The 23,459-nt window shown below is 37.3% G+C and overlaps 2 protein-coding genes across 5 annotated transcripts in view; both read right to left on the reverse strand.

Annotated features, from left to right (window-relative positions):
- Positions 1-3,192: 3,192 nt before the first annotated feature.
- On the reverse strand, positions 3,193-16,240 carry Ctsk (cathepsin K). Of its 2 annotated transcripts, XM_076861793.1 has the most exons (8): positions 14,820-16,240; positions 13,241-13,361; positions 12,632-12,754; positions 12,391-12,546; positions 11,159-11,377; positions 5,302-5,467; positions 4,941-5,046; positions 3,194-4,072 (listed from the first exon to the last, which is right to left on the reverse strand). In XM_076861793.1, exons 2-8 carry the CDS (start codon positions 13,358-13,360, stop codon positions 3,973-3,975), a joined length of 990 nt encoding a protein of 329 aa, XP_076717908.1. In that variant the 5' UTR covers position 13,361; positions 14,820-16,240; the 3' UTR covers positions 3,194-3,972. The 2 variants fall into 2 exon arrangements, with proteins under 2 accessions (XP_076717907.1, XP_076717908.1); XM_076861792.1 differs by lacking the exon at positions 14,820-16,240 and having other exon boundaries at positions 3,193-4,072; positions 13,241-14,794.
- An 82-nt stretch (positions 16,241-16,322) lies between these two features.
- Positions 16,323-23,459, reverse strand: part of Arnt (aryl hydrocarbon receptor nuclear translocator) — a 76,109-nt gene continuing 68,972 nt past the window's right edge. For 2 of the 3 annotated variants that reach the window (XM_076861791.1, XM_076861789.1), the window contains 6 exons: positions 23,180-23,303; positions 22,887-22,989; positions 22,348-22,495; positions 19,983-20,145; positions 19,373-19,539; positions 16,323-18,267 (listed from right to left, as the gene is read on the reverse strand). In XM_076861791.1, the coding sequence (XP_076717906.1) occupies positions 18,178-18,267; positions 19,373-19,539; positions 19,983-20,145; positions 22,348-22,495; positions 22,887-22,989; positions 23,180-23,303 (795 nt within the window). In that variant the 3' untranslated portion in view covers positions 16,323-18,177. The remainder of the gene's footprint in view (positions 18,268-19,372; positions 19,540-19,982; positions 20,146-22,347; positions 22,496-22,886; positions 22,990-23,179; positions 23,304-23,459) is intronic. The other variant, XM_076861790.1, reaches the window with a different exon arrangement.

Below are 23,459 nucleotides of genomic sequence, written 5' to 3' on the forward strand. Positions count from 1 at the left end.
CGTGCAAATGATTTCCAGCATACAATAAATAAATAAAACCCTTAGACTGGTATGTGGAGCTTTAGGATTGGACCTAGGAACCATCAGCACCAGGAATGTGCCTGAAACCTTTGATAGCTTGAGATAAACTAGGTACATTCTGGCTTTCATGAGGTCACTTTTGTTCAAACCATTAAACATGCTCTTACTTATGATTCAAATCACAGGGATCCACTGATCTTGCTGCTGCCCAAGACATTAAATGTCCCAATAAATTGCACTCAGTATAATTCTGAATCTGTCTGCCTTTTCCTTTGATCTCAGGGCACCTTGAGGCCAGTGTTGTTTTGAAATAGTGTTATGGTTTGGATATGAGATGTCCCCCAAAAGCTCACATGTGAGACAAAGGAAGAAAGTTCAAGGAGAAATGATTAGATTGTGAGAGTCTTAACCTAAATAGTGAATTAATCCCTAATGGGATTAACTGAGTGGTAACTGGAGGCAGATGGAGTGTGGCTGGAAGAAATGGTTAATTGGGGTGTGGCTATGGGGTATATATTTTCTATCTGGAGAATGTACTCTCTTTCTCTCTCTGATGGTTCTCTGTCACACTCTTCCGCCATGATGTCCTGCCTCATATTGAGCCCTGAGGAACAGAGCCAGCCTCATATGGACTGAGACCTCTGGAACTATGAGCCCTCAAATAAACCTTTTCTCTCTACAGTTATTCTGGTCGGGTCCTTTAGTCACAACAACGAAAAAGCTGACTAAAACAAACAGATAGGAAAATTCAATAGTAGAAAAAGATCAATTTTCCTCAGTTATGATAAATTTAGTGTGATCCAAATAAAAATACAAACAGGATTTTTGATAATTTGACAACTTAAATTCAAGAAAAATTATAGAAAAGGAAAGTAATAACCAGAAGACTATTAGATATGAAAACATATTATAAAACTCCATTAATTAATAAACAATACATAAGTCTAGTTATACATATTAATGAACTGGAATTTTAAAAAACCTTGAAATAAACCCAAATATGTTTAGAAATGGAATAAACGTGTTTCCCCATATATGCACAAAAGGAACTACTAAATAGGTAGAAAGGGGAAAAAAACAAGATCAAAGTAACAGAATTGTGTGTAGATTTGCCCAATGGGGAATCAGATATCCTTCTAGCTTGTCTTAGATCCTCTGAAAGTTTGACAAAAAAAAGCATGCTGGACATGTATGCTTTCTCATGCCTACACTATTTGTTGGGTCTAGAATGTCTCTCCCTTTTATCTGCAAACTGATACTCAAAAGAGTTATACTTCTGTGCACTATTATTATTTTTTTAAAGATAGAGAAGAGAGAGAGAGACATTTTTTTAATATTTATTTTTTAGTTTTCAGTGGACACAACATTTTTATTTTATTTTTATGTGGTGATAAGGATCAAACCCAGCGCCCCGCGCATGCCAGGCGAGCGTGTTACCGCTTGAGTCACATCCCCAGCTCTATTTTTTAAATAAATGCCTTTATTTTAATTATTATTATTTTTGTGTTTGTGGTGCTGAGGATTGAACCCAGGGCCTCACATGTGCTAGGTGAGCGTTTTACCACTGAGCCACAACCCCAGCCCCTGCACTATTTTTTTTTTTGAGAAGCAATACAGTATGTGTAGTTGCCTCCTAAATGTTGACTTTCCTCCAATTTCTTGCATCTCCGTTTTGTTTATCCTTCTTTGTTTTTTTTTTACACCATTGCTGGAGGATCATTACTAAAATGCAGATCTTCTTGCTCAAAAATATTTGATGCCTATTAAATGCCTATGTGTCTATAAATTATTTTATTGTTTATTTTAGAAACATCCAGAGGACCCATTTTAAACTGCTCAAATTTTTAACAGAGTATTTTTTTTTTCAAGAACTAAGGATAGAACTCAAGACCTCAAACACTGAATTACATCACCAACCTTTTTTATTTTTTTTGAGACAGAGTCTCACAAAGTTGCTGAGGCTAGTCTTGAACTTGTGATCAGCCTTGAGTAGCTGGGATTTCAGGTGTGTGCTATGATACACAGGTCTCAAATGGCTGCTCTTTAAGAATTTTGTTTGTTGTTTGAAACAGGGTTCTGATAGGTTGCCCAGGCTGGTCTCAAATTCCTGGGCTTAAGTGGTCCTCCTGCCTAAGACGAGACTACAGGTATACAAAATCATATCAAGTAGTCTATAATAGTCTTGAAATTAGGGCCAATTTTTTCATCCTCCTAGCCTCAATACATTGCTTTATACATATTAATAAATATTTACCAATAAAAATAAATAATCTTTGCATAGGATGAAATAAAAATGCCTGAACAGAACAAATATTCACTAAGTGTGGACTTTTTTCCTGCAGTACTAAGGATTAATACTTGGAATAAAGTATTTATACCTTGCCTACAATTTAATAGACAGCATTTAGAACACAATCATACCATGGGTGATCTACCACTGAGCCACATATTGATTTCTTTTTATTTTATTTTGAGACATAGTCTATTTAAGTTGCCCAGACTGGCCTTGAAATGAGATTTCTTGCCTCAGCCTCCCAAGTAGCTGGGATTCTAGGTATGAGCCATGGGGCCAGGAAAATGTAAACTCATTTTAGTGGTAATAACAGATGCTTGATTAAACATTTTGTGAAAAATGGCAGAACAAGTTGTGCTGATATAGTCTTCTAGAATTAACACTGATTGGAACTATTAGTAAGGAATTTCAATTTCCAGTTGGGAGCAGTGGCACACATCTATAATCCTAGTGACTCAGGAGGCTGAAGCAGGTTTGAGGCTAGCCTCAGCAACTTAATGAGACCCTGTCTGAAAATAAAAAGGAAGGACTAAGACTGTTGCTCAGTGTTAAAGTGTCCCTGAATTCAATCCCCAGTACTGGAAAAAAAAAATTTAAAAAGGAATTTCAATTCCCTCTTTTGTTGACAGCAAAAGTTTAGGGTACCGAATCTCAGAAAGACTCAAGACATTTTTCAAGACTCAGGTATGGGTTTCACTTAATCTGGTTGTCCCACAGGTAGTATTAAATATTGAGATCTTCTCAGGTCCATTTTTTTAATATTTATTTTTTAGAAGTAGTTGGACACAATAACTTTATTTTATTTATTTATTTTTATGTGGTGCTGAGGAGCAAACCCAAGGCCTCGCACATGCTAGTCGAGCATTCTACCGCTGAGCCACAATCTCAGCTCTCCTCAGGTCCATTTAATCCCAGAAATTTAGTAGAGTTCTTGGTATGGAGTAACTACTCAATAAACTGGCTAAAGGAATGAACAAATAAATGAATTGGAATAAATTATGTGATAGTTTTTCCAATCAGACTGTGAATACGTATTTTGGGAACATATTTTGGTCATATTTTTGTTTCTAGCACATAGTACAATACCCATCACAAAATGAATATGTTCTAAATGCTGTTTATTAAATTGTAGGCAAGAGATAAATACTTTATTCCAAAAATACAAGGAAGGAAAAAGAAAACACACTTTTTATATCATGTAAACTTATACCAAAGACTTGTGAATTGGAGTGGAAAACACAGAAATTTCTACCTTGGGGATATAAAAGAACTTGGGAACTGAGAAGTCAGATCACCTTAGTCCCCTATGGTGGTTAAAGCTAACTAGTCCCAGTGAATGAGAATCTAGCCTACCCAAAGATCACCAGCCTCTATCAGTACAGCATCAGCTCTAGACAACATAGTCAAGGCAGGCTGTGATCACATCTCAGCCTATGTACATTCCTCCAAGGAAATTCCTCCTGTGGCCCAAATAAAATGGCCTTGCGTATAGAGAAAGAAAGTAGTAGAGTTGTCCATGAGTAGAATAATTAAACAGACAATCTCAGGGTCACCACATCTGCTTCAAGAACGGTCCACCTACTCCCTTCCAAAGTACATCATTATATTGCACCATCATAGAAGGAATGGAAGAACACGATGAGATTGTATGGTGGGAATCACATCTTGGGGAAGCTGGCCAGGTTGGCAATACCACAGGCGTTGTTCTTATTCCGAGCCATGAGAATGTAGCCTTTGTTTCCCCAGTTCTCTCCCCAGCTGTAAGATCAATTGAGAAAAATACTTATTACCATCAGTTTATTTATTCTTTAAGACACTTACTATATTGTGCTAGGTACTTGACAAGTACAAAAATAAAAATGAGTAAGATGGTTTTTACCTTTAAAGATAAGTTTAAAGTAAGAAGTAGAGCGATAATGTTATCCATCCCAAAGGCAGACTAGATTACTTCTGATCAAGAGGATGAAGAGAGTTTGATTAAGAAATGGCATTTGAGACTGTGCTGAAAAGTTGGGTAGAATTTGGACCTGTGGGAATGGGTTGCCAGTGGAGGTGTGAAATTAACAATAGAGAAGAAATGTGTTAGGATCAAGTGACTGAAAAACAAAGTGCCTGACAGAGTGTAGTGGGAGATAGGTCTGGAAAGGTAGTTGGAAATCAGGTTGAATTATCAACTAAAAGTTGAGTTAGATTTACTGAGACAAGAAAGAGTGAGGCCAGTGATCTTGAACTAGGAGTAAATTCCAAAGATAAGATGGATGAAACTACAAGAGCAGGCGAGATTACTGAGGAAAGAAGCTGGTTATTTGTGCTGCTTTATGTCATGGTTAGTTAAGTTAGTCTTTCTTTTTCAGTTGTGAGTAAATGTCACTGAAGGCAGACATTTACTCATTTGTGCATGGGACTAAGCATCTTGCATATGGAGCAGGTAATCAACATATATTTTAGCACTACTGTCTCAAATGTTAGCTTCAGAATTAAGAATCTCTGAGAAGGTAGAACTAAAGAACCTGAGATAATTTTCTATTGATTTGGGAGAAATAAAAAAAAATATATCCAGAAGCTGGAGATTAGTTTGAGTATCATAAGGGTGATTTAATGATAGAGATAGTGTCCCCATCATTACCTGTTTTTAATTATCCAGTGCTTCTTTCCCTTCTGGATCCCGTATCCCACTGCCAAAACTGCATGGTTCAGATTATCACTATTGCAGCTTTCATCATAATACACACCTAGGAAACAAACTGCCAAGATGAGACTCTGCAATCCAAGAGTTGCCCAGTAGGGTCTCTTCTAGGAGATTCTAGGATTCTGTCCCAGTCAAGAAGGTTTACAACAGAGATGGCTTTACATTGTGACAGCTGTCAGTTTTTCTCTAGTAGACTGAGTCTGGATATGAAAACTTAAGTATTGAAAATGCTCAGGATCCTTTAAGAAGTCACTAAGCCCATCATAAAAGAGAATGTTCTATAGGCACTGCTTCTTACCTTTGCTGTAAAATTGGAAGGAGGTCAGGCTTGCATCAATGGCCACAGAAATAGGTCCCACTCGGGCCACTGCTCTCTTCAGAGCTTTCTCATTCCCTACAGGGATCTCTCTGTACCCTTTGCATTTAGCTGCCTTGCCTGTTGGGTTGTACATACAGTTTTCCTCCTGGAAAGAAACAGTTTGTAATAGGACTAGGACCAAGCATTAGGGAATGAGTTGGGGAGTGAAAACTTAACCAGTGTTCTGAGTAATGTCAATGAACTAAGAAGGGCAGCAGACTAGAATCTCTAGGTCTGTTCCTCTTTACCATTTTGGAAAGTTATGAAAACTGGATTGCTACTTTCTGCCACTCATAAACATCAACTCTAGGAAGTTTAAAGACATAAGGAAAAACCCTAGAACTTAAGAAAGAGAGACTGTTTTTATTATACCAGGGTATGGGGCTGGGGATGTGGCTCAAGCGGTAGCATGCTCGCCTGGCATGCGTGCGGCCCGGGGTTTGATCCTCAGCACCACATACAAAGAAAGATGTTGTGTCCACCGAAAACTAAAAAATAAATATTAAAACTCTCTCTTCTCTCTCTCTTTCTTTAAAAAAAATACCAGGGTATGAAAAGATTTCTGAAATAAGATAATGATGATAATTTGGAGATATGGGGATTGAACCCAGGGACACTCTAGCCAGTGCTACATCCCCAGTTCTTTTGATTTTGAGGCAGGATCTCATTATGTTGCCCTGGCTGGCCTTGAACTTGAGATCCTCCTGCATAGTCTCTTGAGTATCTGGAATTACAGGTGTGCACCTACCATGACCAGCTCGAAATAAGATTTATTTTTTATAAAGCACAAATCATCTTCTGGCTGTGTAGTATGTGTGAGCCTCAGAGTACAGGAGGTACCAGATGCTCTGTGGGGAAAAGGCCAAGGCCAAAGCTCAGTTAGAAGGAGGACTTGGGACCTCTGAATCTGTATCAGGGAACCTAGTGTGAAACAGAATTTTGGCTGGACCTTTGTGCAGATATTTAAAAAGTATATAACACAGTACTAAAATAGATTAATAGCAGCAATTTAGTTTATGATCTGCCAACACCATATTTTGCAAATCTAATTAGGAATGTTTTTTTAATATATATATATATATATATATATATATATATATATATATATATATACACACATACATATATATGTGTGTATATATATACATATATATGTATATAAGTTGTCAATGGGCCTTTATTTTTATTTATTTATTTATTTGTATGCAGTGCTGAGACTCAAACCCAGTGTCTCACACATGCTAGGCAAGTGCTCTACCACTGAGCAACAACCCCAGCCCAGCAATATGTTTTATTGTCAAGCCACAATTATGGAGTCTAATGGCAACATATCTTCCTACAAAGTATTCCTTCAAAATCTTAAGTTATATCTATAAAAAGAATGCATTATCTAAATATTAACAGTAATGGGAGCATTTGATATGATATTCTAAGATTACTGTGGTCTACTGCCTTAATGATTTATTGAGAGCCCTTTTTTCTCTCCCATGTGATCCAAATCCATGATGCTTCCTGGTGTCAAAATTGCACATATAAGGCTAGGAATGTAACTTTGATAGAGAGTTTGCCTAGCATTCACGAGGCCTTTGGTTCAATTCCAGCATCACCAAAAAAAAAAAAAAAAAAAAAAAAAAAAACCCACAGATTTATATATAAGTAAAACAGAATATTTTGACACGGACTCCAAAAGACATCAGGTGATGATGCACTAAAGTCAGAAAAATCTGCAGTGTGACTGGAATAGCTTTGTTATTGTCCTTTAAAATATTCCTCTCTGGGCCTCTCTCTCACTAGGCAAGTACTCTACCAACTGAGCTTTCCCTCTTTCTTTTTAAAGGCATTAGACAGGTTTATTTAGGAAAGTAGATACACATGAAACAGTGGTCTACTTTATGTTTGATATACAGCCCTTGCTGCTCTGCTACTGCCACTTTAAAAAAAAAATGGACATATTTCTTTCTCTTCCTCCCACCCTGCTCTTCCCTAATCTCTCCCCACTCATCCCTTAGGGAAATAGGATTACCTTCCTTCCCCATTTTAGGCATGAGTTACCTGTCCCTGATAACTCACCATAGGAACAAAGAAATTCAGACTTTGGGGATGGTACCAGAAGATCTCAGAAATGACCTTCTCCCAAATTATCAAGTGAATTACAACTCTGATGGAAAACGTGGGGTGAAGCCTTTGAATCACTTCTTTGGAACCCCTACTTCTCCTGGTGGGCAAAATCACAGCCTTTGGGACAGGAGCTCCCTGTGTTTCTCCTTTGCCGGCAAAGTAATAAACCTTCATTTTTCTTTTTCTCAGAAAAAAAAACTCTTATATGGCTGCTACCCATCAGATCACTTCTTTAATTTTTTTTTTAATCTCCCCTCCATTTATTCACAAGCTCATTTGAGAAGAAAAATTATTTTGGTTTTGGACAATAACTGCTTTTAGAAACTGTAAAGTCCAAGCAAAAGTCAGACTATGAAAAAATGGAATTTGTGTCTTCACACAAATTGTCTGGTTAAGTCTTCATTTTAACTGATAAAAAGGCCAACTTTATTCCACATTGCTGTAAAATGATGAAGAAATTATTTGAGGGTGAAGGAAAACAGAAATTAGAAGTCAAATTTTCCTTTCATTCCAAAATAGAGTTTGAAGTATTTTATAATTTTCATTTAAATTATTTAGAGTCTCCAAGTCATTCATTAAACCATTTCTTTTTTTTTTTTAATATATATTTTTTTTTTTTAGTTATCAGCGGACACAACATCTTTGTTTGTATGTGGAGCTGAGAATCGAACCCGGGCCGCACGCATGCCAGGCGAGCGCGCTACCGCTTGAGCCACATCCCCAGCCCCATTAGACCATTTCTTAACAAACAGATTAATATAATGTAAATGATGCAAGTTTTCAGTGGATGAACTATTGGTTCTGGTAGTATTTATTTGTTTCTAATATTGTGACATATAACTTTAAATTAGCTGTGAATTATAAAGATGCAAAAAATCATAAAAACAAGTTTGTTTTCTGCATAAATCATTGGAATTTCTTTTCTTTCTTCTTTCCTCCTTCCTTCACTCCTTTCTCTTTTTTAATAGCATGTGAGAATAAAAAGTTAAGACCAAGCTCAGGTTATCTCACTAAATGATATGATGTAGTCAGAATTAAAAAGCTAATCTATTATGGTAACTTTAGTATGCTTTGCCTTCGTCCAAGTTCATATATGGACTTGGATGGGAACTATCAGTTCTGTTAATTATATATGGATTAAAGACTTTTTATTTTATTATTATCATTATTTATTTATTTATTTGGCATACTAGGGATTAAACCTAAGACCTCACACATGCTAGGCAAGCATTATAATGCTGAGGTACATCTCCAGCCCTTTTGGAAATTTTATTTTGAGACAGGGTCTCACTAAGTTGCCCAGGCTGACCTCAAACTTGAAATCCTCCTGCCTCCACGTCCCAGAGAGTAGGATTACAGGTGTGCACCACTGTGCCCTGCTCAGACTTTCTTTTCCAGGTACACTTCCATTTTTTTTGCCTTCTATGTCTGACAACTAAAAATCATAACATAGAATGATTATGGAATAAAATCAACAAAATAAAGCACTGTTTTGATGTGGCCTTTTTCAAAGTAGGTTGTTGAAGATCCATGAAAATGGGTTTCTATAGTCATATTAAATGAGCACTTTATTGCAGTAAATATTTCAAATGACAACATATGAATAAAAAACTTGGTACATTAGGTTTTTTAGAGACATAAATTGCAAAGAAATAATTAATAATTTTACTACATAAAAAATTAACTTTCCTAGATTGAATGACATCATAAAAGAATAAAAAGAGGGGCTGGGGATGTGGCTCAGGCGGTAGCACGCTCGCCTGTCATGCGTGCGGCCCGGGTTCGATCCTCAGCACCACATACAAACAAAGATGTTGTGTCTGCCAATAACTAAAATAAAAAATAAATATTAAAAAATTCTCTGTCACTCTCTCACTCTCTAAAAAAAATATTAAAAAAAAGAATAAAAAGACAAACCTTAACTTACAACACATACAGAATTAGTATCTAAATATCTTTTTGAAGTTCATAAAAATCAGTAACAGCTGGGCATGGTGATGCACATCTGTAATCCCAGTGGCTCAGCAGGCTGAGGCAGGAGGATTATGAGTTCAAAGCCAGCCTCAGCAACTTAGTGAGGTCCTAGGCAACTCAGTGAGACCTTGTTTCTAAACAAATACAAAAAAGGTCTGGGGATGTGGCTCAGTGGGTATTATTTGGTATTGGGTTTAAGCCCCAATACCAAATAATAATAATAATAATAATAAAATAATAATATAAAGTAAATTAAAAATTTAAAAAATCAGTAGCAAAGATAAAACACAATCCAATTTAAATACTTTCTTTTGACAGTATACATTTTTCAAATACTTTGATAAATAATTTGATATTATGAGCTGGTCTTGGTGGTATGTGACTGTAATCCCAGGCAGGAGAATTGTAAATTCAATACCACCCTCAGCAATTTAGCAAGACCCTGTCTCAAAATAAAAAATAAAAAGGGCTGGATGTGTAGTTCAGTGGTAAAGCACCTCTGGGCTCAATATTTAGTACTGGGAAAATAATTGACATTATGTAATAAAGTTAAATATATACACACCCTGAGGCCCAGACAATTCTGTTCCAAAGTACTTTATCCAGTACAAAATTCTTATACATGTGCATGGAAGACTTATCTAGGAAAATTTATATCAGATAAAAGACCTGGCTGATAAAGCTTGTCTTTACTACATTCTAGTGGTATGAATTTGAGTAGGTTCATCTCCTTAAATATTAAATTCCTCACCTTTAAAGTGAGAACAAGTCTATCTTACAGAGCTCTTATGCAGATAAAAAGAAAATGTACTAGGGATACAGCTTAACACATAATTGTTATCATTTTCATCATTCAAACTTGCTATCTTTTCTGCAAAGTCTCCATGGCAAAAGCCCGTATTATGTTATCTATCAGCCCCATGAATATTTAAAAAACCCTCAGATTGCCTCCTTTTTAGGCAAGAAAGATCTCCTTCCTATTACTAAAGAATCATGTAGGAGGAAATGAGCTAATTCTTTATCTCTAAAATAAATATAATGCAACTTGATTTGTTGTCTCATTTTATATGTTAGCATGTTAACTTACATAATTTTCTTAAAACCCCACTGAGATCATATAAACTAAAGCCAAATGATCATAAAAATAGCATGGTGGGTTTGTGAGTTTATTTGTAGGAATGCAGATTTTATCAGAGGGTTATAGAGACCCGCTTAGAGTTCTATGGAATAACATAAACTCTTTTTATAGCTATGGTATCTTAAGCTCCCAAAATTCTCCCATCTTGTGGGAATCTTCTTGGCCTTCTGTGGGAAACCATCCCTTTAACTCATTAAGTTGCAATCTTTCAATTCTGTGAATATTTCAACAAAATTGACACAGGTGCATTAAAATAGGTTAGAAATAATAATCTAGAGTTTCTATATTATTATATTAACATTATAATATAGGCACTATATTATAATACAATTATATTATACTTAAATTATTATATAATCATTATATACTATTATATATTTTATGTTATATTTAAGTTTTTTTTAGGTATTCCACACTGGAGCCAAAGTGACAAAAGAGGTTAAGAAAGCAGAACAGTACAAAAGAAAACAAGATTTCTGGAGTTGTTTCCAATTTTAAAAAAATAATAATAATGTTAGGGAAAAAGGAACCCTTACAGAGCTGTATAACTGTACAAAGCAGTCTCACCTGTCCCACATATGGGTAGGCATCTTCAGAGTCAATACCGTGGTTCTTCTGCACGTATTGGAAAGCATTGGTCATGTAACCCCCTCCACAGCCATCATTCTCAGACACACAATCCACCAGATTCTGGGGACTCAGATTTAAGAGTCTGCCAGTTTTCTTCTTGAGTTGACCCTCCAGGGCACCCACAGAGCTAAAAGCCCAACAGGAACCACACTGACCCTGAGGGGCATATAGAGCAACTTATGAGTCATTCCTGGTCACACATTCTACATCTACTATCTACCTGCTGATGAAATTTCATGCATTTCATAAGTTCTGACACAAACATTGCCATTGTTGTGAGGTCTATCTATTCTCCTTCATTTAACATTTGTTGCATTATTCTATTGCTATTGATGTTATGATAACAGTATGATTAGCTGCCATAGAACAGAGAAAATAGCATACTGGCTTTGGAGGTAGGTCTCCTGGGGTCTAACCCTAGCTTTGCACTCACTCATTATGTGACCTTGGGTAAATTACTAAATCTATATGTGCTTCAGTTTCATCTGGAAAATGTGCATAATAGCATACTTAATGGAAGTGTTTTGGGATTAATAGATTTAACTCATATAATAATTTAGAAGTTTCTTACTCATAGTAATCTCTCAAAAAATGCTAGTTATTATTAGTATTTGTTCTGCTAGGTTGTAGTTTTTCTTCTTTCCTGCTCTTTCTAAAATGGAGAATTTCTTGAGGACACAGCTTGTGTCTTAGCATCTTGAATCTATTGCCCAGCACTGTGATGGGATCCAAGGGGGTGGTATATGTAAATGAGTGTTAAGTCAAGTGTTCATCTTATTGATAACAATCCTCTGTTAAGGTTATGGAAAAGCTGACATTTTCATGCTGATAAGAATATAAAATTGTAAAAACATTTTTGGAAAGGATTCCAAAAACTGTGACCTAGCAATTACAATTTTAGGATTTATTTTGTATAACTATTTCTAACATGTGCACAAAAATACATGCATGAGAGTGTTTACTGCAACACTATTTATAATAAGCCCCAGAAGCAACCTAAATATTCAAAAATAGGTAATGAGTTAAATAACAGGCTATATTCTCTTAGTATGAGATATACCTTAATTCTTTGTCCTCTCTTCATCTTGTCCTCCTATCTTGACAACAAAGCAGGAGAAAAAGGAACAGATCATGCCAGATTACTTACACATACCCCAAAAGAAGAGTACCTGATTTTTCACAGGAGTGACATAACCTTTCTTTCGATAATCAATGGAGTCTGGGGCTCTGCCTTCCCAGTCTGGGATGTAAAGGGTGTCATTACTTTGAGAATGAAATGGGGGTACTTTGAGTCCAGTCATCTTCTGAACCACTTCTTCACTGGTCTGAGACAAAGAAGAAAGAAGCCAAGCTTTAGCAGGGAACTAAGGCAAAAATGGCAGGTAGGCCAAGAGCTGAGAGTCAACTCACCATATCCCCCAAGTGGTTCATGGCCAATTCATATGTATGGACACCAAGAGAGGCCTCAAGATTATGGATGGAAATATACTTTAGGTTTTTTTCCCAAATTAAACGCCGAGAGATTTCAACCACCTAAACAGAGCATAGTCAGTACCTGCATAGACTGTATGCAAATTTATATAGGTGATATTGTGAAGAAGATGCAACTTACTACAATGTAGTTGGGGAACTAATTATAATTATTAAGAGCATGCAAACAGTAAGATGGGAGCAAATCAAATAGTACAATGTAAAGCTATGGAGAAATTTATAGAAATATTACTCAGATTAATAGCATTAATCTGACAAGTCTTCCTAAAAGACAAATATAAGACAGTCACACTACTTTTCTTTTCTTGTGGTACAGGGAATTGAAGCCAGGCAGTTATAAAGCTAGGAAGGATAGGTCTTGATAGATTGTGAGTTGAGGCACCAAAATGAGAATCACATGCTAAGAGTTAGGGGACAGGTTTGCTTGGTTGGAGTAAAGTACTGGATTGAAGAAGGGAGTCTGGAAGCTAAGACAGGAAATCTCAGGTTCCAGCTCTCCTGCCATGCTCCCTTTGGGTTCCCAGGCACCTTGCCATTATACTGTTTCCTGTAGGTCTTCTTCCATAGCTCCCATTGGGTGTCCAGTATCTCCTCAGGATACAGAGCAAAGCTCACCATGGGTAACAGCAGAAGCTTGAGCCCCCACATCCTGGGGAAGGGAATAATTAGGGGAGACACTTCCATTTGGCATAAGTTCACAGCCTGGCTTGGAGTGTGGAAAATAGCTAGAGCCATATTTCCACTAGGTGGCTTAACCTTCTAGAAGTCATAGATGACTCCTTTGAGGTGCTAATCATTTCTCTCACCAGAAAAATGCATGCACACACAACAATCCTAGGGGATTCATGAACCCAAAGATAGAGCCCCTTCCTTGGAACCATGTGGCACAGGGAAACTTGGCTCTATAAGGGAGATCAGCAAGGAACTGAGAGTGATCTTTATATGATAAAACAATGACAAGAAGAGGCTAGGTTTCCATCAGGTGCTGGTACGTCTAGTTCTAAGTATTCTGACATAGGGAGATTAACCAACATTCACATGCACACTTGTACAATCAGAAATGGAGTGGAAATTGGACGAGTGGGTTCAGCATTTGTTTTCTTCATTGTCCTCTACAAGTTTGAAGATGGACAAATTAAGTGCAAAGTGAAAATGGGTTGGAGAATACACATAGGAGAGACTTCAGCTACATTTTGCTTCCTAATCATTTCTTCAAGGCATTCATTACTTACTTGCCTTAATTCTGAGTTTTCCAGATCTCGTCAGGAGGGGACAAGGGAAAAGTTGATAGCATTTCCTTATTTAACAATGAGATGTTTACTGTCTCCTCACTCTCCTTATGCATTTCTTCTTCCTTGCTCATACCCCCTCCCTCCACAGACGGGAAACTGACCTAATTTTAACCAGATGTTCGTGGGTAGGTTTTCTTTTCTTTTTCCAACAGTGAAAAATCTCTGTGACTACCTCACAGTGCAAAAGGATCAGAATCAAAGTTAGAGTGCAGGATGGAAAAGCATTTTCAATGATGATTAAATCCACAGCATTTCAGAAGTAAAGTTTCACTCCTTTCTTGAATTAGCTTAATTGAAGATCTTTCAGTTTTAAGAACAGTTTGCAGTCTCTAGGAATTCTAAGACTAGCATGAACTAAATGTATAGTCCGTTTTTATGTAATCTTTACAAACCCATGTTAAATTTCTAGCAGAGCATTTAATAGCTAGAGTGTTAAAAGGTTTGGGGATATCTCAGAGCAGAAATACCCAGTTACTGGTACCACTCCTCCTCATTCTCTGTAGTCAATTAACCCTTTCGGGCAAAGCAAAAACACTCTAGAAGCTACTTTTGAAGAATGGGTAAAGGATTCCCTATTTTTTTTTGCTTTTAATAACAATCATGTATGCATATATACGAATCATACAAGGAATCCTAAAGACTTCCAGACAGATTTTATTTGTCAAGGAGAAGAACTAAGAAGGGCATGTTTTCAATATGCAGAGCTTATACAGTTTACTTTCATCCCCAACTCACTACATCCCTAATACTCTCAAAATAAAGAAGTGGCAGAAATGATAAGCTATAAAAAAAATCTAGAAAGTCAAAAATTTTACCTGCTGCTGGGAATCTGCTGTCTGGGCTCCTTTCAGACAGGAAGTGTCGCTAATGTGGGTGGAAGACTAGGAGTGCTAGATTTATTCCATCAGGATTGCGGAAGTCAGCTCTAGCAGTTGGCTGGAAAATTTGGATGAGGAAAGGAGGCGGGAATAGAAATGTTGAGAAAAGGGGGGTTAGGGTGGAAGGAAGGAGGAAGCAGATTTGCACATTTCTGTGTGCAGTGTAGTGTGCTAGTGTGGAGAGCTGCTAGGTAGGTGTTGAGTTTCACATGACTCTCTGGAGGCAGAGAAAAGACATCAGTACACATGACTCTAATAAAGGGGCTTACCTTTTCCTTTGCTGGGGAAATGGATGTATAACCCTGATCTTCCCTCACCTTTCTTTAAAGTCCTTTAATATCGAGGGATTGCATCGTTCCCTACCCTTGTTATGACCCACCTCCCTAAAATCCTAACAGTGAAACCTATTTTCAAATTTGTGTCTGATCCTCACCTCTGGGATGATGGAAGAAGCACAAAAGGCTAGAAATAAATAACATAAGGAGAGACATAAGCTTCAAAATTGTATTTTATGATATTGTTGGTTAAAAGGGATCATGTTTTCCAGGCGGGAATAGCTTTCCTAGCCTAATGTGATTTTGCAGAGGGAGGATCTGCCCAGAAAGTTAGATGAAACTGGTTCTAAAAGGCAGCAGAAACAATACTCCTAGTTATTTATAACACTTGAATCAACGAACTGATGGACTCACATGTGACTCTATTGCTAAAACTCTCAGATGGTGGATGTCTGATGAGCATGTCTCAATTATTAAATTCCCCAATCCAGTCACATGAGCTTCTCCAAATGCTTCCCCCAAATCCAGGCATGTGACAGATCATAAGAGTCTAATTCAGTTACCAAACCACACCCCCAAGATCCATTTTCTTCCATAAACAGATGTGGGGAAAGAGGGTCACCGGAATAGAAAGGATAAAACATGGGATTCAGATTCAGTTCTTAGCTGGATTCCACGCACTTACTCTCAAGAATTCAGGCTTATTGTGCCTCTGGATTTTAAGAGTGGCTAATGAACCACAGGGTCCTAGGGAAAAACCAGGCCCAGACTTGAACAGTTTAGATTTCCCAATTCCTTACTTTTTTTTTTTTTCCCCCAAAGACATACTGGAAGAGGCATCCGTATGTGCCCTAATGGTTTCAAGTCCTAACTCTTCCCCTTTCCCCCACAGGCTTGGGCAACTCCACCCCCACCCAATGTGGTCAGAATGTCTCTGATAAATTTTACTCAAAATGTGTCAAGATCAGGAGGGCAAGTGAGGAGGAGGGGTGCTGAGTGATCAGGGCCCTATGATTTCTGATTCCTGAAATTAAAGACTCACACTGTGCTTTATGCTTGTGTGTTTGAAGCTCAAGCAGTGGCTCCCTTTAGTTGTGGGTGTCTGTTGGTTTCTGACCGGAAAGGAATAATAAAGCCGCAATCAAGATCACACAACACAAGAAATTTTTACAAAAGGAAAAAATATTTTGTTTTAAAATATTTGCTACATGTCGTCATTTTTGCCACTGTAAGGCTTAGCACAGATGCCAGCAATACAGAAATGGCCAACAAGGGGAAAAAAAAAAAAACAATCAAAAATAAAACCCTGAAGGAAAAGCAGAAACAAAACCCCCAGAGCATCTTCTCCCTGCCCTCCCCTTCCCCCAAGGCCCTATAATAACTGTACAATATTATAGTCCTGATCACATTTAAAAACAGTCGATTATTAAAAAACAAGGATTCCATTGGAAACTCAACTTTTTGGTTTTGTAAATTGTGATATAAATATATATGTATATTGTATGTGTGCACATAGAATAAAAAAATAAACTGTCTCCTTTCCATCCCACCATCTGGCACCAGATTGAAGACAAAAGGGAGAGAAATCCAGGAAATGACATTCCCTCAGCCTCTCCAAGGCCACCTTTGATCCTCAGTCCTCTATGAATACACTTAATATGTCTCCACTTCTTATTTCCGTCTTGCACTTAGATAATAACTGAAGCCAATTAAAAAACAAAAAAGGCTAATATATATGACTTACCTGAGGAAGGCAAAGGGTGAGAGTAGTAGCCTATTTTTATATGGCTATAATGAGGGAGTCCAGGCCCCACCTAACACATGGAGTTATCATACTTGCATTCTAAAGCAAAATCCAATCTCAAGATTGGAAAGGGAGCAGAGAGGAAAGAACTATAGGCCCAGGAGGAACCTAAATTTGTTTCTTATTATATGGAATATTTTGAGGATGACATGGAAGAGGCTACTTTACAATAGGACTTTGTATTTGGTTTTCATTCCAACAGTGAGGATTTTCACTGGGACTAATCCAAGAAGTTGAGTTTCCATGCAGAAAATAAGCTCCATAGAACACACATAATGTGTGATTCTGACAGAAAAATGCAGCATTATCTGTATGGCCAAGTCTGGGGTTTCTGGAAGCGTCTGTCAGCCTATTTCAGTAATGTTTGCCGATCTTCCAGATAAGGTGAGAGCACCAAAAGCGGGAGTAATCCAGCTTTATCACTGAACAAGTTTGAGAGACCAACCATATTAACAGAAGACTTTGCCTATAGTTGCATATTAGCTGAGCACAGATATAAGTGCAGCAAAGACATTTATTTAAACACTCTTTGGCTGCAATACTAAGTGAAAATACCTGGAAGATTTATCTTTTTAGAACTCATTGAAGAGCACAAAGATAAAAATCTGACAAATTTTGCATAACTCCCTAATAGGGAGAAAGAAATACAGAAACGTGTGCACCACATATATACACACACTGAGACACATATACATACATAAACACTCACTCAATCTCCCGTTTCTCTCCAGAGGAATTGCTCACAAGTAGCAGAAAGGGCCTGTGTTCACTTCCCAAAGCCCCATATATACCTACCATGTTTCATGTCCTCAAATATGAGGACATTTCTCCTCTCCTCGAATTTCTTTCCAAAAAAGCCACAGTGTATCCAAGGCAAGTAATGGACATCAGGTTCTAACCTGCACCTTAACCCTAGCACAATCATTGTTGTTTAACTTCTGGTCAAGAGACATAAGAAAAGGCATTCTAACCTTGCCTAGCCTCAAATTTTCAAAGGGTCATAAAAGCCTTAGGGATTCATTTCATTTCTTCTATGACTGTTACCTCAGAGAGGCAAGAGAAGGGGAGGGCAAGGAAATCCCAGAAGGGAAAGGGGTATCCCTTAGGGGTGAGGGAAGGGAAGGGGGAGGAACTTTTATTCTGTTTACAAAAGTTTTGCTTTTAAAAAACAAACAGTGATTTTTCTCCCCCACCCCTTATCCTCACCCCAATAGTTCTATTCTGAAAAGGAGGGAAACATAGTTAGATCAGGAAATTCTTCATTGTTGTAACTGTTGCTTTGGTCTCCCAGCATGGACAGCATCTCCTAAGGAGAGAAAAAAAATTAAGATTGGGTTACATACCCTTACGTTCATTGAGCTGCCTCTTAATATTCCTCTGTACTCTATCCCTGACCCCAAAAGGTCTCTGCTGTACTAAGCTTTCAGCCTTCCTTATTCTCAGCAATGGTTCCTTTAGATTACAGACTTTTTTTCCTAGTCCAGTCTCTGTCTACCTCTACACTTGCACATTTTCCTTTTTCTAGTCTTCAATATTTTCAAGAGGAGAAAAATATGCTTACCACATTTCATATACCCACTAAAGATATATACGGAATGTCTCTTATCCTATTTGTTTTCCACCAAAAGCTGTTTTGCCTTCTTTCAATCTGTGCTTTACATTAGCCCTTTCTTTGTCTGAGGCAGGTGGATTGCAAGTTGATGATCTGAGCAACTTAGTGAGACCCTGTCTCAAAATAAAAAATTCAAAAGGCTGGGGCTTTGGCTTCACTGGTAAAGCACCCCTGGATTCACTCCCCATTACAAAAAAAAAAAAAAAAAAAAAGCAAAGAAGCAGTTTGTCACTGATCTGTTTTCTAGTACTATGAAACATGAGTACGTGAGCTAAGGAATAGTTTCTCTTGATAAATAAACTCTGAACAAATATTGAAAAAAGAAAAAAAAAAACTGAAATCATCCCAAAATTTTATCCATGGCACTCTCGTGGTAGAAGTATGATTCTTATTTAGAAGCTGAGGAAATGTTATTTCATGTCTTTGAAAACTGCACTCATTCTGCAGAAATAGACCTTTAGAGGTATATTTAGTAATTCCATTTCATACACTTAAAAAAAATTGTTCTGCCTATTTTAAACCCAAAGCTACTATGAAATAAAGATATGGATCTTCATGGATGAGCTAAAATAACTTTCTTTGGCATCTTTGCATGGTGCTTCACATAACTATTTTGTTTAGTCTCTTTAAAGGATATCACACTAAGTTCAAGATGTTCTCAATTACTAACACTAAACCCTCCCTGTCTTCTCCCATACACCCTCTGCCTACACGTCAACCAAGGCATGCTTCCTTCTCCATCTTTCCATCTTTCCTTCTTGACCCATTTTCTGATTTTCTGAAGTCTTCACCCTCTCACCTGGAAGACCTCAGGCTGGCTAGGTTGTTGTGCTGAAGGCTGCTGAACATGTTGCTCGCTAGAACTTGAACGATGATGAGGCTGCTGGCCTTGCCACTGTGGCCAGACACTCACACCCTCTGCTGTCCGTGTCTGGAATTGTCCTGCAGTCTGTCCAGTCTCAGGAGCTAGAAACACAGTAAGAATAAACAAGTTCAATCTACTAATTTTCTACTGGAGAAGAAAAACTAGTACATAGCTAAACGCAAGTCAGTAATTTTACTTGGGTTATCTTCTGTCCTTGAGTTTTTTCAATGTCTTTTCTATTTCAAAATCCAGTCGCCAATTAACTTTTCTTCTTTAGATAGCTCTTTCCAAAGACCACTTTGGTTATTTAGATTAAATATGTATGCCATTATATGCATATGCTTTTAAAAAATTATTTAGTAAAATCTGTGTAAAATTACAATATTTTGCATGGTTTTGTTGTATGTGCTAACGTATTTTTCATGTAGGTAGGTAATTAGGTCAGAATATCCAGGACACAGGCAAACCATTTTTAACTACAAAATCCGCTCTTTTTCTTTAGTGGTATGATCTTTCTGTCATCCTTCTTCTGGTCTGAACTTACCAAAGTTGGATCCACGACTGGTTAGAGTAGGATAGGTGGCAGCACCGGGTGATGCAGTAGGAGCACCAGGAAGAGACATGGGGCTGAATGAGGATGAAGTCTGAAAGTTGCCCACACCAAATTGGGAAGAACGAGTTTTGGCTGCAGCCTGAGTAGCCACCTGCTAAAGACAGAAGACATAGAGAACAACAAATGAAATATTATTATTACATATGTTGCTTCTTTTTTTTTAGTTGGGTTGGACACAATACCTTTATTTTATTTATTTATTTTATGTGGTGCTGAGGATCAAACCCAGGTAAGCGCTCTACTACTAAGCCACAACCCCAGCCCTACATATGTCATTTCTTAGGAGTCACTACCCTGCCGATCACTACATTCATCTGAATAAAGTTCATACTTATTTTCAGCTGTGTATTTCTTCTGCTTAACTCCCAATCCTTCTTAACACTATTTTTTATGCAGCTGAGATAAAATTGCAAAAAAAATGCATTTAATAAAGCTGGGAAAATTAAATAAAAACACTTTATAAACTGTAAAGTTAAATAAAATGAGTCATTAATAAGTCATACATACACATAAAAAAGCATTTAAAAAAATTTTTTTAGTTGTAGATGGATAGCACTGCATTAAAAAAATAATAATAAAATAATAAAGGTATGCTAAGGATTGAACCCAGTGCCTCACACATGCTAGGCAAGTGTTCTGTCATTGAGCTACAACTCCAGCCCCTAAAAAAAAATTTATATCCTTTTATTTTTCAGTCTGTTCTACATGTACTTGTTCGTAATGTCTTTTCTTTCCTTTTCTTTTTAAATTTTTTTTCCCTCCGAGTGCTGGAGATCAAACTCAGGACCTTTTATGTGATAGGTTAGTGCTCTAGCAATGAGCTACCTCCCCAGCCCTAAACAATTTTTTCTCCTTAGAATAGTAATGCACATGCATTGTGAAATATTTGAAAAGAAGGAAAGTAAGAATTAATCAAAATAAGAATCATAATTCTACCACGAGAGAGCCACGGTTAACATTTTTGGATAATTCTAGTTTTTCTTTTTCTTTTTTAATATTTGTTCAAAGTTTATTTATCAAGAGAAACTATTACTTATCTCACATACTCATGTTTCAGAGTACTGGAAAACAGATCAATGACAAACTGCTTCTTTACTTTTTTGTAATGGGGAGTGAATCCAGGGGTGCTTTACCACTGAAGTCAAAGCCCCAGTCTTTTAAATTTTTTGAGACAGGGTCTCACTAAGTTGTTCAGGTCCTCAACTTTGCAATCCTCCTGCCTCAGCCTGCTGAGTTGCTAGGATTACAGGCATGCACCACTACACCTAGTTCAGAGACAAACTTTGTGAAACTCAATCCAAAGAGATTATTTATTCCCAAAATATTTTGCACTCATGACACCAGCCTTTATTTCCTCAAAATCTTTCATGAAGTCACAATATCTATAGAAATCTTCAAATACATCTTTTTTGGTTCTGTCACAGCAAACTTATAGAGAGCTGCAACCCTCAGGAGATAATGAATGCTCAAATAATAGGACATCCCAGAGGCATGGCTTTCTTGGTCTCATCAAAGTACTGGAAATCACGGTAGTAATTATCCTCAGTACCAGTGTCCTTGGCTGATGGAGATGCCTTCGGTACATTATTCACACAGTTGAGATTATAATGCAAAAACAATTTTGGAGTATGCTTTTTTTTTTTTACTTCATTAAAATATTATACACTATAAACTAATAATATAATAAAGGATATTTGCTTTAGGCTTAACATTTATTATGTATTATACCCATGGATATTATATAAGGATTTTTCCTTTTTGTAAGTAGACATCACTATATAAAATTAGCAATTTTCTCCTTTGTTCCTATATCATGTAGTTCTAAACAAAGAGAAAACTTCTTTGAATTTACTTCAAAATAAATCTAAAAATCAAAACTGCTCTAAATGTTCTTCATGAACAATTCCAATTTTATCTTTAAATTGAAAACTATGGACTCTAATGAGGTTTTTGGATTATCTGTGTTTTAATTATCTAGCTGCTCTTAAGAAAATCAGAAGGTATGCCAGGTATGGTAATCCTATAATCCCAGCAGCTGGGGAGGCTGAGGCAGGAGGATAGCAAGTTCAAAGCCAGCCTCAGCAACTTAGTGAGGTCCTAAGCAACTTAGTGAGACTCTGATTCAAAATAAAAACTAAAAAGAACTGGGGATATGGCTCAGTGGTTGAGCACTCCTGGGTTCATTTCCTGGCACCAAGAAAAAAAAAGAAACAAAGAAAAAAGAAAATTTACATATGGAAAAAAACCCATCTAAACTAAAATGAACACATAAGCACAAAAAGATGAGAAGATTTACCTGGGTAGAGAAGCCTGGGCGGGTGCTAGGGGTCCAAGTTGGGGCTGCTCCTTGGGTAGGATTGGAGTGGCGGGAAATCTGGGCCAACATTTGCCCTGCAGAAGATGATGGCTGGACAATGGTTACAGGAGGGGCCAGACCACTATTCCTAGGAGTGAACAAATGATGAAGTAAAGTATTAAAAGGATGGATTTATCAGATAAGGTAGGCATCAAAGGATAATCTAGTGCTATTCCTAGATTCCCTTGACTTCCTTGGAGTTAAGGAAAACTAGATAACAGAATTTGGAAAAAACAAGGAAGACTGATAGCTGTGACACACTGACCAGGACACAAAGAGATGGAACCTAGAACATGGCAATAAGACAGGTGCAAAGAAACAGGAGGAAAAAAAGCAGCTTCTTTGCCTCACCCTAGGCCCTATAAACTCCACTGCTTTGTCTGAAAAAAAAAACAGAGAAAGCAAGGGAAGAATAAACTTGGATTCATCAAATGAATCCCTCAGGGCCCTGTAAAGCAGCACACACATATGGGGCTCACCTGAAATTCTCTGCCGGCCGGGGGGTAGGAGGGAATGAGTTGCCCTGGGAGAATAGCTGTTGGGTGGCAGGGACAGTGCTGGAGGAGATGCCTTTACTCTGATCTGTAGACCAAAAGGAGTCGGGGGAGGGCCAGTCAAGGGGCTGTAGTATATAGTTCAGCAAGTTCCTACTTACTTATGAAGTATTATGATTAAATGGAAATACGTTGGAAGATTACTGATAAGGCAGTAGCAGACCCATCAGTAAGTGATCTAAATGAGAATTTACAAGAGGAGTGAGGAAGAAGCATACCTGCACTGATGTTGGAATAGATTTCTGAGTATCTTGGGTCTCTATCCTGGGTAAATAAACCATCTGACTTCTCAAGAGGCTTGTTATGTTCTGGCCCTGTAGCTGTCACAGGCTGAACAGAAACCTATGGAGTAAAATGATAAAATAATCATTAAGAGTTTAATATGACAATTCAACTACCCTAAAACTCATAAAATATACACATACAGTCCAATTGGCAGTGGGGGACTTGTTTTCTTTTCTTTTTAATATTTACTTTGGTTGTAGTTGGATACAATAC

Source organism: Callospermophilus lateralis, chromosome 7 (assembly GCF_048772815.1).
Source record: "Callospermophilus lateralis isolate mCalLat2 chromosome 7, mCalLat2.hap1, whole genome shotgun sequence".
Lineage (NCBI taxonomy): Eukaryota > Metazoa > Chordata > Mammalia > Rodentia > Sciuridae > Callospermophilus > Callospermophilus lateralis.

Bases quoted from the DNA above. Each gene is read 5' to 3' on its own strand.
- Ctsk (XM_076861792.1), bottom strand. From the start codon at position 13,447: ATGGCTCTAGCTATTTTCCACACTCCAAGCCAGGCTGTGAACTTATGC. The intron at 11,378-12,390 runs GTACTCTTCTTT...TATGCCCCTCAG, and splicing joins TCACTCCTGTGAAAAATCAG to GGTCAGTGTGGTTCCTGTTG. The intron at 5,047-5,301 runs GTAAGAAGCAGT...TTTGTTTCCTAG, and splicing joins CTTCCAATTTTACAGCAAAG to GTGTGTATTATGATGAAAGC.